This window comes from Benincasa hispida, unplaced genomic scaffold (assembly GCF_009727055.1).
Source record: "Benincasa hispida cultivar B227 unplaced genomic scaffold, ASM972705v1 Contig50_2, whole genome shotgun sequence".
Lineage (NCBI taxonomy): Eukaryota > Viridiplantae > Streptophyta > Magnoliopsida > Cucurbitales > Cucurbitaceae > Benincasa > Benincasa hispida.
Genome location: NW_024064891.1, coordinates 702,036 through 718,415, shown reverse-complemented (window position 1 = coordinate 718,415; position 16,380 = coordinate 702,036). Strand labels below are relative to the sequence as shown.

At 30.3% G+C, this 16,380-nt stretch overlaps 1 protein-coding gene across 1 annotated transcript; it reads right to left on the bottom strand.

Moving 5' to 3' along the window:
• Positions 1–408: 408 nt before the first annotated feature.
• Positions 409–6,850, bottom strand: LOC120069598 (bifunctional riboflavin biosynthesis protein RIBA 1, chloroplastic-like). The gene is made up of 7 exons (XM_039021389.1): positions 6,801–6,850; positions 4,127–4,382; positions 3,775–3,996; positions 2,953–3,275; positions 1,836–1,971; positions 1,452–1,748; positions 409–675 (listed from the first exon to the last, which is right to left on the bottom strand). The coding sequence occupies exons 1-7, from the start codon at positions 6,848–6,850 to the stop codon at positions 409–411; spliced, it is 1,551 nt and encodes a 516-aa protein (XP_038877317.1).
• Between the last annotated feature and the right edge of the window lie 9,530 nt (positions 6,851–16,380).

Sequence of the window (16,380 nt, the reverse complement as noted above, 5' to 3'; positions counted from 1 at the left end):
TTTGACATCTTTTTTTTGTGTTAGATCCAACTTTATTTTTTCAGTAACTAATAGTAATAAAATAAAACAACACATAATTATACTACAAATAAAAACTTCATTCGATTTTTATGAGAAACGGATCAACTAGAAAACAATAATCATAGGGAGCAGTAGCATTTGTAATTCATTCCACTGTTCATTCATAATGTGGTTCGATAATGTAATTTCCAACTTAATGACCAATATTGTGAATTACAAATATGAAACATTGGAAGCATAAACTCAACAAATTAAACCAACTGAATAATAATGCCGAATGTGGTACAATTAGGCTTTCATTTTGTCAGCATACTTCTCATTTATCTTCCAACAACACCTTTGATAATCAACGGTTACTTCTCTTTAAATTTCAACGTTATTGCTAGCTTAAGCCACAGCGTTGCTTGATTCTGCATTTCCGTTCGATGTTTGATGCTCGTCGATCAAATTTCTAAATCGAACACCGAGATCGAAGTTGTAGACGTGCCCCATTTTGGCGCGTTTCGTCTCCAGGTATCTCTTGTTGTCTTTTGTAACTGGGGTTACCAAAGGAACTCTACCTGAAACTTCTAAGCCATATCCCTTCAACCCTATGAACTTTGTTGGGTTGTTTGTCATTAGCTTCATTGTTCTCACTCCAAGATCCCTTAGAATCTTCAACCAGAACAGAGAGAGCAGGATTAGAGACTCTGTGTTAAAAATCATAATGATAAAATAATATATTCTATGATCCGATTGAAGTTTCAAGAAGCCCTCATAGATATATAAATGATGACAAATATCTCTCCTAGTACAAGATCTTTTGAGATGGTTTTCAAATAATGAAGTCCTGAGAATTTATGCTTGAAGTGGATAATATTATACAATAGAATATGTTATTTTTAGATCATTCCAAAATCATTTTCCTTTTAAATAGTTGATTTTTTTTTTTTTATATCTATGAGTGTTTTAGGCCAATTTACGTGCACCTAGACTAATCTCACGGGACTACCTGCTCACCTTACTATGCTTGGATGTCAGATACTTGTAGGCTATTAAATCCTAGATAAGTAGCCACTATGGACTGAATTCATCTCTTCTTAGTCTTTTATCAAACTCAAGCCCTATATTTACTATTAAGCCAATCCATAATATTTCTTTTAAATAGTTGAAATTGATTTTAGAAAATCTAAAATTATTAAAATTGAGTTTTTGATAATTAGTTGATGAGACATGATTCTTGGTGGAGTGTGATTGATCGAAAATCACTCCAAAAATCTACCTACATGTCATCATTTATTGAAATACCCAATTTACCCTTGAAGTATAATTTCTCAAACAGAAAACGTTGGTTTTATTTATTTTATACATAATTCTAAAATCACTTTTGAAACCAAACATAATAATTCAAAACTAGTTATAGGAAAATCACTACTTCAGCCATTACGTACCTGTGCACCAATGCCGTATTCGCGAGAATCGACAGGGAATCCCAAATCTTGGTTAGCTTCAACAGTATCTCGGCCAGCATCCTGCAAGTTATAGGCACGGAGTTTGTGGCCCAAACCTATGCCTCTTCCTTCATGTCCACGAAGATAAACCAACACACCCCTGCCTGCTGCCTCGATCAACTGCATAGCTAAAGCAAGCTGGTCTCCACAGTCGCATCTAGATGATCCCAATATATCTCCAGTGAAGCATTCCGAGTGTACTCTAACCAAAATATTTTCTCCATCACCAATATCACCCTGCAAAAAAAAAAAAAAAAAAGACAAAGAAAAGTAATGAATTCTTGCACTTTGAAACAAAATTATGAGTTATATATGTATAGTTACCTTAACCATTGCAATATGTTCAATGCCATCCAAAACAGATTTGTAGCAATATGCTTGAAAGGGACCCCATTTAGTTGGCATACGAGTACCACCGTTCCCACCATTTTCGATTAATCTATCTCTCTTCCTCCTATACCTGCACAGTTCGATTGTATTAAAAAAATGTTGTGAAAAAAGTTAATTGAATGTTGAAACATTAAAGGATAAAAATAGAACAAATTGGATGATGTTTCATCTACCAATTTGATGAGTTTTGTTTAAATTTGTCCAAGTAACTACACAATTAAGTTATGTATAACAAATATTTCAATTTTACTTTATATTTTTAACTGATATTAAAGGTCTGTTTAGTTGACAATCTAAATTATTCTGTTTTATATATTTTAAATTTACAAAATTAAGCAAATATGTGTTTTTAGTAGATAATATGGATTTTGTTTCTGAAAATTGTTTTTGGATTCTGTAATCCAAACACTAAAAACAACATTTTCATATTTTCATTGTATCCAAATTTTTAATTTTTAATTTTAAAATGCATAATTATATTAAATTAAGATAAAAATATTTAGAAATATAAAATGTCATGCTATAAACTCAATTCATTTTTTTTTAAAAAAAAAATTAAGTATGTATTATATAATCTATTGTAATTTATATAATATTACAAAATAATAATCATATACTTTTTTTTTTACATAAAATTATGTTAATAAATAAATTAATAATAACAATTTATTGTCAACTAATATTTATTTGGTAATTACTACTAGTTTTTATGATTCATAAATATAGTATGAATTTAAACATATTTAAACAATTATTTAAATTATTATTCAATTTCTAAATCTGTTACCAAACACATATTAGCACCTTCACTTATCTCTACAATAATATGATATTATCTATTTTGGACGTAAACCCTCATGACTTTGCTTTTTAAACCACCTAAAAGGTCTCATATCAATGGAGATAATTATTCACAAGTTATATATTCATGATCACTTCCTTCTCTAACCAATGGACTCTATTTGCACACTTCTCATATATACATATATGAGAAAAATTAAAAATCAAATGATTATTAAACGATCGTCGAAAAGATGTAAAAAAGATTTACCTGATTAAATCAGCAATGGAAATGATTTTCAAATTTTCTCGAGTGGCAAATTCACGAAGTGCAGGTAACCTAGCCATGGAACCATCTTCATCAACCACCTCACAAAGGATACCAACCGGATCAAATCCAGCAAGCACAGCAAGATCCACAGAGGCTTCAGTATGTCCAGCCCTCTTCAAAACACCACCTTCCCTATACCTAAGGGGAAATATATGACCTGGCCTCTTAAAATCATATGCTTTTGAATCTCTTGATGCAAGTCCCAATATTGTTTTCGCCCTATCACTAGCTGACACTCCTGTCGTCGTACCTTCTCGTGCATCCTGAAATAATCATAATTCTAAAACATCAACCATAATTTATCACGTTACAAACTCTTCATTCTTTTATTAAAAAAACACGCATTTACTATAAATTGATTGCACTCATTATTAGTACAACTTAATTATTGGCTTGATCACAGTTTGTCATGTAATAAACATCTTTTTTTAATCTTTTGGAGGTGTTTGAGGTTATGAATTGGGTATTATATGCAATAGTTATAATAGTTTCTGTATTATAATAGTCTGAATTTAGGGCGTAAATTATTTAAGTCTTGGTAAAAAACTATAAACACTATAATAAAGAGGAAATTGAATAGTAATATAGTAGTTAGTTGTAGATTATAATAGTGGAAAGCACCAACTATTATAATTGAAGTCCCAGACAGAGAGTGGGGTCCAAATACCTCTCGATGTTTTTTCATAATTATCTGATTGAGTTAGACCGAAAAAAATAAGTATAGCTCAACTAACAGGTAAGAATTCTTGTATTATATCGTACCACTGTGATGGTAAAAGCAGTACAAAGTTTCTCCTCGTTCTCCTTTTCATTGACCATAAGTGGAATTTGTAACCTCTCCAAATCTTCACCTTTCATGGCCACACAAACAATTCCTGTACAATGCTTTACAATGAAAGCCATGGCTTCAGGAGTTGCAGCTTGTGCTGCCATTATCAAATCTCCCTCATTTTCTCTATCTTCGTCATCAACAACAAGCACCATCTGCAACCAAATCCTATATTAACGATCTCATCATCTTTATAAGATACACGAGTAAGTTAACTTCTATTACAATCTCATGTTTATCTAATATTATATAAAAGAAGAAAAGAAACAAAAAACAAAAAACAACCTTTCCGTTGCGAATTTCTTGAATGGCATCTGCAATGGAAGCAAAACCTTGGGTTGGACGATCAAGATCAAATTCATCTTCATCAATGGGAAAACTATTTGTAATAGAAGCTGAGTCAAGGATGGTGTGTTTCAATGAAGCTGATCTTGTTTGGAGTGAACCCAGAAACAGTTTATTAGCTTTGCAATTTGAAGCGAACTCAGCAGAAACAGTAAGGTTGTTGATTCCACCAAAAGATTGCAACACTTTAAATCTTCTACATATAACAATAAATTAGGCAATAATCTTTAGTGGTGGAAAAACACTTTTGGTCTCGAAGTTTTCATAAAAGAAACAATTTAGTTCACAATCTAATCCGTGTACGTATTTTTAAATTTGTAATCATTTTAAACTTTAATAAGTAATAATTTAGTTCCTATATTTTGAAATTTGTAACAATTTAATACCTATCATAAAAATTTACTTCAAAATTAGGCATCAACTTTTATTGTGTAACGACTTAGTCTTTATAATTTAAAATAAAATGAATCCCAAACCATTTATCGATGTACATATATAAATAATTTCACTAAAATAATATTTTTCAAAATAAGTACTAAATCATTACAAATGATAAAGTATAGAGACTAAATTGTTACTTACTAAAGTTTAATGACTAAATTATCAAAAATTTGAAAGTACATAAACTAAATTGTTATCAACTAAAGTATACAGACTATACTTGTGATGCACTAAGATAGTGCATCTAAGAGAAAAACTCAAGAGGACACCCAAGTTTTTCTCTTTTAATTCATTGCTTACCGGCCAATTTTTGATGAATTAAGACCCTGTTTGGTAATCATTTTTTTTAAAAAAAAAATAAGCATATTTCAACCACATTTCTTACCATGATTTGCATATTTCTTAAAGTACAATAGTTGAATTCTTAGTCAAATTCCAAAAACAAAAACAACCTTTTGAAAGCTAGTTTCTTTAGTTCTCATTTTTTTTGGGGGGTTTAAACTATTGGGAAAAAATAAATAATAAAAAAAGAAATTTAGAGGTAGAAGTAGTGTCCATAAATTTAATTTTCAAAAAGAAAAATAAAAAACAAAATAATTACAATTGGAGATATTGGGAACTCGTGTCATTAGTTTGTTATATTAAACTAACCGTCACTTTGCTAATAATAATAATAATAAATAAATAAAAACTTATGACCTTTAGAAACCATCATCAGATATCAAAGAGCAAAAACTTATGACCTTTAGAAACCATCATCAGATATCAAAGAGCAATTCAAACTGTGGCTACCAAGCATTTTACTTTTGAAAAAATAAAAATCTCAAAACCAAATAGAATTTTATTAGAGCCAAAAGTGTTAGTTTCTAAATTTAAAAAACTAAATTTAAAATCTTAGAAACGTATTTTTAACATATAATAATAATAAATAAATCGATAGGTGCAAATTCAATATAAATCAGAATTCATGTTTGGTGATTATAGTTAACCAATATATATAATTTAATTAGTGATTATCGCTATTATAGTCAATCAACATCTAATTAATCAGCAATATATATGTTCATGACTATCATATATTTATAATAAAACTAGATAAAAATATTATTTTGATATCTATATTTTAAAATTTGTTCAATTTTAGTCCCTGGACTCTTTAATGCCTTGTTAAAAAATACATGTTTTCAAAATACTAGTAAAAATGCTAGTAGATAATGAAGTTTTTTATAAAAAAAAATAAACTATCAACATAAGAGTGGGGACTAAATTTTAAGATTTATTGAAAGTATAATGACTAAAATCAAACAATCTTCAAAGTAAAGGTACAAAAGTAATATTTTAACCATAATAAATTACATCCATTACCATAATTAAAAATAATAAATATAGCTTTAGTAGATATAATATATCAATTACCATGTGATCAATTGTGGAGGGTTTCATTCCCATGTCACAATTTAGTTTTAAAATACTCCAAATTTAAAAGAGTATTATATTAGTAAATGTTTTTTAGGGTGGAAAATTATTTTAAATGATAAAATTATGAAAAAAAAAATTTATAATTAATAGCAAAATATCACAGTCTATGATAGACCACGATAGACTACCATTTGTGTATATTTGTGTCATAATAGACCACGATAGTGGCGGTGATATTTTACTATTATTTTTAAATATTTTAGTTTATTTTCTTAAATTTGAAAACAACCGTTTTAGGAAAGGTAAACAACTATATTTGTAATTAGTTATGAGAAAATACATATTATAAAACATTAAAGGTATAATGATCTATTTAATTCTTCACTTGTATACCATGAATCTCTCTCTTCACTAATTTATGTGAAACTTTGTTTGAACCTAATGGAGAGTGAATTCAAACTACGATCGACCTTTAAAATAGAAATTAGTATCTTTACTCGCTAAAGAATGTTGATATTGATTATTTTTTGATAAGTGGATTAAGAGGTTTTCACTTTGAGGTTTTAATTTTTTTTAAAAAATGAGAAAGGCCATTAAAGTGATGTGATAGAATTAGTTATAATTTAGACAATTAATTGAGAGAGGAAGAATACTTTAAATGAAGTTAACCCTTGTTAAATGGAAGACAAAACACAAAGAATTAAAGAGGAAAAACCATAATAGAAAATCAAAACACAAAGAGTAATTAACTTACTGAAAATTAGAAATGATTGTAGATTGGAATGAGACGCTTCTACAAGCCATTGGAGCTGAAAATTCTCTTAAGCAACCAAAATTGTATGAATGTTTCATAATTTAGGTTCTTATTTATAGAATGGTAAGAGAAGAAAGAAAAATCAAATAATAAATTATTGGGATTTTATTTATTTATTTATTTATTTATTTTATTTATTATTTATTTTTTTTGGCTGTCTTGAGATCCTAGATCTCAAAAATTAATATTTTTCAAGAGTATGATGCACGAGTTTTTTTTTCAATTCACATGGAACCTAAGCACGACTTGGTGCAATTTAATATTTCAATTCAAACTTTCAAGTTTGATGGCTTTTATTCACCTGTTTGTTGGAGTTAATGCACTCAATTTTAAGTAATTGCATTTAATTTTATTCACTTCTTTCATTTTAAACTTTCTGTAAACTACAATTTTTTTAGTCCATAAAAAATGTAATAAGTATCCGAACTTTAAAAAATATTCATTCTTTTTTAAAATATTTTTCAAGTAAGAGAAAAAATGTACTACTTGATGAGAAAGTTTTTTCATACTACTATGTGATTATAGATAAGGCTTCCGTTTAGTGTCATACTTTCCAGAATGTTTGGGGTATTTTAATGAGAATGATCAAGTTAACAGATTTATATTATGTTTTTTTTTTTTTTCATTGACTTTTGTAGGGATCTCTAACTCAATTTTATTTAAATATTTTTAAAATTATTTTAGTGAACTTTTATTTATCTAGATTTTTGTCAATGTAAATGGTATAGTTTTGATTTTGAAACTAATCAAATCGTTACAACATATGTATATTTCAACCAATAAATGTATAACAAAGCTAGTTGGATGCCATATCGTCTACAAATTAGTGCAATCATTAATGGAAAGGAAATCTATACAACAGACTTGTAAAGGATAAGTTTGGAATAAAGACCTTCCAAAATTTATTCCATCAAATTATTGATAAAAGAAATTTTTATATGGGACAATTGTAATTTTAATAAAAAAAAAATTGAAAATTGGACACATGTCTTTAGGTTTTACTTTTTTCAAACATGTTAAAAACTTTCACCTGAAAATCTGATTGCTATCTGATTGTTTTTTTGTGATTATTATCTGATTTCTATGTGATTGTCACACTTGCAATTACAAAAAAGTTGAAATCATGATTTTTAAAATGTATTTGTTATAAAATGTAATTTTTCTTTTTATATTGGAGTGAGAGGAGGCTCCAATGAAATTACTAATATTAATTTATCACATGTTGAAATAAAAAAGTATTACGTCTATGAAAAATAATTATTGAAATTCCTTTATCAAATTTGATGGTAAAATACACACAAAATGCGGTTATTCAGTGGAGTATTAGGCACAGTAGAGAATAACTTACTATCTTCTTAAGGTTCATTTAGATTGATTTGGAAAAAAAAAATGTTTTTTCAAAAAATTTATTTTTATTTAAACACTTTTAAAAAAAACAGATTAAGATACACTTGAAAAGTTATTATAAGTGGTTGTAAAACACTCCAATTCCTTTCCAAATGACTTATTTTTTAAATTAAACACTTGAAAATATATTCTAAATAAATCCTTAATTTTTTCAAATCTTGAGAAAAAAAATCCAAGAAGCCAATTTGAACTCTTCAAGAACAATTAAACCCTTTTTTTCGATGACATATATATTTTATGCCTATGAATATTGATTACAAAAGATTTACGTGTTTGAAATTTAAATATTCGAGACAATAAACTTTCGAATTTGAATGTGTTGGAGAAATAATGTCAATGAGTTAAAAACCTTTGTGTTTATTTTTGCATATTTCGTTGTTGAAATTTAAATATTGAAAATTAAAATATGGCAAGAAAAATGGTCAAAAGTATCATTTTGAGTGAGAGTTTTTTCCCTTTTTATTTCTTTATAACCAAATATCAAAATTTTCAAATTATTATATATATGGTATAGAAATAAAACTGTTCAAATTTAATCATGTTTAAAAATAAAAACTTCAATTATTAATTTTCTACCTAATTTTCTTTCCTCGTTTTATTTTTACCTTTTGGCATTTATCAATAAGCATTCATCTTATGTTAAAATAAAAACGACATATGAATCAAACTATATTTTTAAGAAAAATGCACTTTGTTGTAAAATTGAGAGCAAAACGAGATACCTTGGAAACACAAAATACCAAGAAACTATATTATATAAAATAATTAGTAAATATACAATATAGAAAACAAAAGTATAAGAAAAGAAATTTATGGATATTATGAAAGTTTCTCTTTGATTCTCACCCACCAAAATGTATATCATTAAAATCCACCAAATGCCACTATTTATAGATAATTTGGTAACTAGAATGTAACATTATTTGGACTCTAAGAGTGCGTAATCATAAGACATATGGATAACATATAGAAAGACACAAGGGTTAATGGGATAATGACATTTGGTCTTTTAGGACACTAAATGGGCATCTATTTACTTATAATATTTATAATACTCACTCTTATATGTCTATTATATATATGAAATATGTCTCATTAAAATTTTACTAGGAAAAAACCCAATGGAAAAAATCTTAGCGAAGGTAAATGAGTACATATTTCATATAATCTAATAATTCTAAAAGAATATAATATATTTGCTCTTCCTCATGGAAACAATACTTGAGATTTCTTATTTGCCGTATTTCAATGTTTTGCACCAATTTTTCAAAGATTATGATAGGTAATGTCTTTGTAAATAAGTCTGTCAAGTTATCATTCGAACAAATTTGTTATACATCGATGTCGTCATTTGATTCAAGATAATGAGTGTAGAAAAACTTTGGTGAAATATGTTTCGTTATCTTCTTTAATATATCATCCTTTGATTTGGGCTACACATGTTGTGTTGTCTTCGTATAATATCGTTGGAAGATTTTTACTAGAAGAAAAACCACATGTTCCATAAATGTGTTGAGTCATTGATCTTAATCATACATATTATTGACTAGTCTTGTGAATGGCAAGAATTACGACATGATTTGATTAAGTGGTTGTTATTGTTTGTTTGACTGATCGCCATCATATAACAGATCTTCTACATATAAATAGATAAATTGTTTGAGATCTAGATTTGTTTGGGTCAGATAAATATCTAAAATCTGCATAATCAACTAGATCAAAATTTGATTTGTTTGAATAAAACAAACTCATATCAATCGTTTCTTGGAGATAACATAGTATGTGTTTAATTCCATTCGAATGTCTTTTTGTTCAATAAGAACTATATCTAGCTAATAAATTTACTGAAAGTGCAATATCTGGTCTTGTATTATTGACAAGATACATAAGTGTACCAATTGCACTAAGATATGGATACTTCAAGACCTAGAAGTTTTTTATTATCATTTTGAGGTCGAAATATGACTTTCTTTATATCAAATGAATGAACTTCCATTAGAATGTCCAATGGATGTGTTTTTTCCATTTAAAATCTTTTTTAAAAATTTCCTATATAAGTTGACTAATGAACAAATATCTCCTCTGCTAAATGCTCAATTTGCAAGCTAATGCAAAATTTTATTTTTTCGAGATCTTTCATTTCAAATTATTTTTAAAGATATTCTATTGTCTTTGAAGGCTCTTCAAAAGTTCCAATTATATTTAAGTCATCAACATATACAGTTATAATAGCAAATCTGACTGTGATTTCTTTATAAAAACACACAGACATATTAGATTGTTTTGATATTATTTTTTCAACAAATATCCACTCAGTCGATTGAACCATATTCGTCCTGATTGTTTTAATCTAATATGTTCGTGTGTTTTTATTAAATATAATTCCAGAGAATTTAATTTATATGTTTCAGGTATAATAAAAAAAAATTGGGATTTTCATATAAATGTCATTATCAAGACTTCCATATAAATATGTTGTGACTATATCAATATGATGCATGTCTAGACTTTTATACACAGTCAGACCAATTAAATATTTTAGTGTACTTGCATCCACTATCGGAGAATGTCTCATCATAATCAATACCAGACCTTTGTGAAAAACCTTGTACAACTAGCCTTCCTTTATATCTTGTGGCTTCACTATTTTCGTTTTTTTTTCTTACAAATACTCATTTGTATTCAATAGGCTTAACATCTTCTGTGTTTGGACTACTGTTCCAAAAACTTCATGTTTGAAAGTAAGTTTAATTTTGACTCGATTTCTTCCTTCCATTGAAGTCAATTTTTTCTATGTCAACATTCTTCAATACATTTTGCTTCAAAACCTAATTTCTAGATATAATAAAAAGAGCAGGAGTTCATGATATACTTAGGATTCAAACTAAGTTGCCTAGGTCATCCTATTGAAATAGGAACCAAACTAGTCAATGGTGTTGCATCTAGTGGTTACTATTTCGCAGTCTAATCTTATGAAAATTCATTACATAGGATACCCCCACTCGTGTGTCATCTATACGAACGCGTTGGATCATTACGTTTGTATTTAAAGTGGGTCATATCCATAGTGTTATCAAAATAAGGTACCCAGCCTTATCCTTATACTATAGACCCTTTAGGTTGTCTCTTGAACATCGATCCATGTATGTCTCCACATACAGTTAAAGATTCATAAGACAACCTTGGATGCTAGTTTATTGGATTTAGGGTTATTAAGACAAAATAGACAACAATACAAGCAATAACATTTATTGAATTAACATCCATAACTCTATATTGATGGCTGTCAATTAATAACATTTACTATCTAGAGTTTTAGGGCATAAAACCCAGCAAACTCTCAATTGAACTAAAACTCTAGTAAATGGTTTGCACATAATCCAAAAGCGGGATTATTGTGAACAAATATAATAAACTAGGGCATTCATATACCCATTACACATCTCCCACTTGCCTTAGAATATACAATGTATATTTCGCATAGACTTAGACTGTCTAAATGACCCTCATACACATTAGGCGTGAGAGCCTTCGTAAATTGATCAGGAATGGCTACTGCCCACTGTTGTCATAGTATAAGGTGACGGGCAAGTCCATATTTGGAACCACATCCAAATCACTTAGGAACTTCTTGAGCCAAACTTCTTCCTTTTCTACTTTACAAGTAGCCACATATGCAGATTCCATAATGGAATTTGCAATACATCCTTGCTTGGTGCTACATCACACTACAGCTCCCCGTTTAGGGTAAACACTGATCCTGAAATGGATTTCCTCGAATCTTTGTCAGTTAAAAAATTAGGGTCGGTGTATCCTGCAAGGATTAAATTCTTAGCTCTATACACCAGCTTGTAGTCTCTCATTCTTCTAAGATACTTGAGGATGTTATTAATCGTTGTTCAGTGGTTTAACCCTGGATTGGACTGGTACCTGCTGACAATTTCCACTGCATAACAAATGTCTGGCCTTGTGCAAATCATAGCTTACATTAAGCTGTCCACAACTGAGGTATAGGGGATACGTCTCATATCCTCAACTTCTTGAGGTGTCTTAGGACACTGTTCCTTTAGACAAGTAAGGTACCCTACATCATTCTCAATGAGTTTGCTATTGTCCATATAAAGTATTAGAAAAGCTACTTTATCGTTAATGATTTTCTTGTAGATACAAGGTTCATCAATGTTTTCATCAAAACCAAAAGATCTGATCGCTGTATCAAATATAATGTTCCAAGATCTGGATGTCTGTTTCAATCCATTAATGGATCGATTCAACTTGCAAACTTTTTGCTCTTGATCTTGGGCTATGTACCCCTCCGACTGAGACATCAAGATATTCTCCTCAAGATTGCCATTCAGAAAAGCAGTCTTGACATCCATTTGCCATATCTCATAGCCATAATATGTGGCAATGGACAAGAGAATTCTTATAGACTTAAGCATAGCAACAAGAAAAAAAAGTTTCCTAATAGTCAACCCATTCCCTTTGGATATAACCATGTTTGATTGTATCATTAACACAACGGAAGCAACAAGAATCAATAAGCACTTTAATTCATTAATTTTGGCAGAAACTAAAGCATGCTTATACATAAATAAATGGGTTTCAAGTCACACCTTTGTAGTCCTCTTGAAATCTCGATTTCTAGCTGCTAATCTATCCGAATCTTGTTGTAGACCACCCCAAGATCTTCCCTACTATTCTTTTGGTGCTCTAGATTGAGTTGCGAGACCCAAAATAAGCTTGAATTAAGGGAATTAAGAGAGGAACTCACAGCAGCAACCCACTTGAAGAACTCCTTCTTCATCCCGAAGTTTCAACAAAATTCTATTGATTACATTGTCTCAATTTCACTCCAATCTCTTCAATATATTGTAGATCATCCAGCCATGAAAATGGTTGCATGAGATGCAACTCATGCTTGGAGTAATTAAAGGTTAAAGATGGTGGGTTATGGGTGAACAACTTGAAGGAGATAATGGAAAAACTCAAATTCTATTTTTTGTGTTTTTTTTCTTCTTTTTCAACATTTCAAAATTGATTTCATAAATCAATTTAAAATTGAAAATATTATTAATTTTAAGAAATCAATTTCATAAATTAATTTTCTTAATAAAATTAATAAATAATTATTTGAATAATTTTAATATTTTTAATTAATTTAATAAATAATTATTTAAACAATTTAAATAACTACAATTAATTTAATATCAAATATTAAATTATTTTTTTTTACAGAAATTCATCTTCATATATTTAAATCATATTTAAATATTAGTTCTCCTATTCTGTTTAATTCTAAAAAATAAACGTGTAATTATATCTCATATAATTACTAATTCCTGTAATTTTAATTTGAACGTTTCAAATTAACTTATCACGCTACTCTAGAGGTAATCCATTTACGAGCTAGTAGGGAGACCTCGCGGATCTACAGATCATGGGCTCCAACGATCCGAGATTAATCGGCTAAACTCATTAGACCGAACTAACCCCCATTCGTTAACTAATGGGTCCTTCCACTAAAGCCCATAACTGAACTCCCCTCACTATCGATATATTACGTCCATTCGATATAACCATGATTAGTAAGTTAACCCTTCATAGGTTGTCCGTAATAATGGTTGGGTCAAATCTCTATTTTACCCTCGAAATTACCTCTTGTTTATTAAGTCCCACTAATCCTCTAATGAACAATTGTTTTGTGATCCAATCAACAAAAACGAGTCCCTCTCGAGCCAGTGAGAGGGTGGGGCCCCTTGTTCAAGACCCAGTATCGGCACTTAAGGGAACAACCTCTCTACTATCCCTAAACTAGCAGGTAGAAGTGAATTCCATCTTGCACCCTATGTTCCCAGCAATCTATCTGGTCTTATCCGTAAATGGGAGGTTATTAAGCTGGCGCTGTTGAGCCAACCCTCACCTATGCAAATCTAAGGATAATCCCAAATAAAATGGAGTTCATAGTTAGCTCAAGATTAAGGTCAAGTTACCTAAGTCACCACTTTGAAATAGTCAGTCTTAAACAGTAAACAACGCTATAAAGTAAGAGTGATTGATTTTGTGGTCCGATCTTGTACAACCCTTTTGCACAAGGACGCCCCCACTCCTCATGTCATAACATGTATGAATTAGGATCACTTCGTTTGTAGTACTTTACAACTCTTTATAATAACTACAAAGTAGGCCGTATCTAATAGTATTACTAGAATAAGGCACCCAATCTTATTCATATACTATAGATCATTTTGACTATTTACTCGAACCTGATCTACTTTTATGTCTTCACATAAAGTTCAAATACTCATTTAATGTTCAAGGGACTTTTAGGTTTATTAGATTTCTAATAAGAAAAACATCTATTCAATAACAACTTATTGAATTTTCAGAATAAGTTCTATTGTTTACAAACCACGAGTTTTAGGACATAAAACCCAACAAACCCTTTGCTACAAGTCTAGTTTGAAGGTATGTACCTTCCAACTACATCTCTCTTTCTTTTGTAGATCCATTTACACCCTATGGGTTTGACTCCTTCAAGTAAATCTACAAGTTCCCATACTGAATTGGAATACATGGACTCCATTTCAAGGTCCGTGTCTTTGACCTAATGGTTCTTGCCTGCGTCATTCATTGCCTGTGTTATAGGACAATGGATCTTCAACACCATCATCTGATATTACAACTTGAGTTTCTGTTAAATCCAAGTAACAGTCAGGTTGTATCACAACCTTTCCACTACGTCGAGGCTCTCTCAATGGTTGAGAAGGATGAGACTGACCTGAAGTGTTGGCTCCTTCATTAACTCTTGATGAAGGACCAACTTCATCAACAACCATTGTTGCTTCATCAATAGCTTCCCTTAATACTACTTTGTAACATGGTTTATGATCTCTTATGTGGTATTCCTCTAAAAGTGTAGCATTTGTCGATGAAAACATTTTATTTTCTTGAGAGTCATAGAATAGACCACTTCTCATTTCCTTAGGATAACCAACAAATTGACACAATCTTAAATGAGGTTCCAACTTCTTAGGATTTGTCACTAACACGTATGCAGGACAACCTCAAATTCTGAAGTACCGTAAACTTGGTTTACGCCCCTTTCATAACTCAAAATGTGTTTCAGAAACACTCTTCGAGGGAATATTGTTCAAGATGTGAACTACAGTCTCTACTACATACCCCAAAATGAGTAAGGCAATTGAGCATAGCTCATCATAGAATGAACCATAGCTAATAAGGTTCTATTTCTCCTATCTGATACACCGTATGGTTGAGGTGTACCAGATGTTGAGAGTTAGGATTGAATTCCATGTTCTATTAAATAGTTATGAGATTCTAAATCCATGTACTCTCCACCCCGATCAGATCGAAGTGTTTTTAATTGTTTTACCTAATAAGTGTTCTACTTCAACCTTACACTTTTTGAACTTTTCAAAAGCTTCAGACTTATGTTCTAGTAGGTATAAATAACTGATGACATGCAGAAATGCTTAGGCCTTTTATCTAGAATTACGAAGGTTGTTAAGCAGAATATGCGGCGATTATGTTAGGAATTCATGAGAAAATGAGTTTTCGGCCATCAACATTAAGAATCTCAGCTAACCACTATTATGCATTATTATGCGTTCAATTTTCTATCTTTGTAGCTAACGCAGGATGCGGGCGCATACATGGAAGCCAGGCTATAGACGACCGCATGCAGAGAATTTATCCATCGCAAAGACAAACGCATACTACGGAGAATTTCTCCATTGCAAAGAAGAACGCATACGTTCGACGTATGGATGTTGCGGCCATCAACCGTGTGCGTCCATCGCATAGAAGTTGTGGTAGCCAAACGATTGCAATTATCGTTGAGAAGTTGCGGTCATTGCTGAGAACTTGCGATCATCGAGCGAATTCGGTCATCGAACGAATGCGGTCATCGCAGGCTACATGATGATGACCATAATAGAGAGATTAACGCAAGATTGGTAAAATGCAACATGAACGCATACTGGTGAATCAAAAGATGATGTTGACATTTCACCTACCACGACGTTAGTAGTAGAGATTCAAAAAAGGACCATCATGCCGCGAATGTCAGAATCAGAGCAGGTTCATTAAT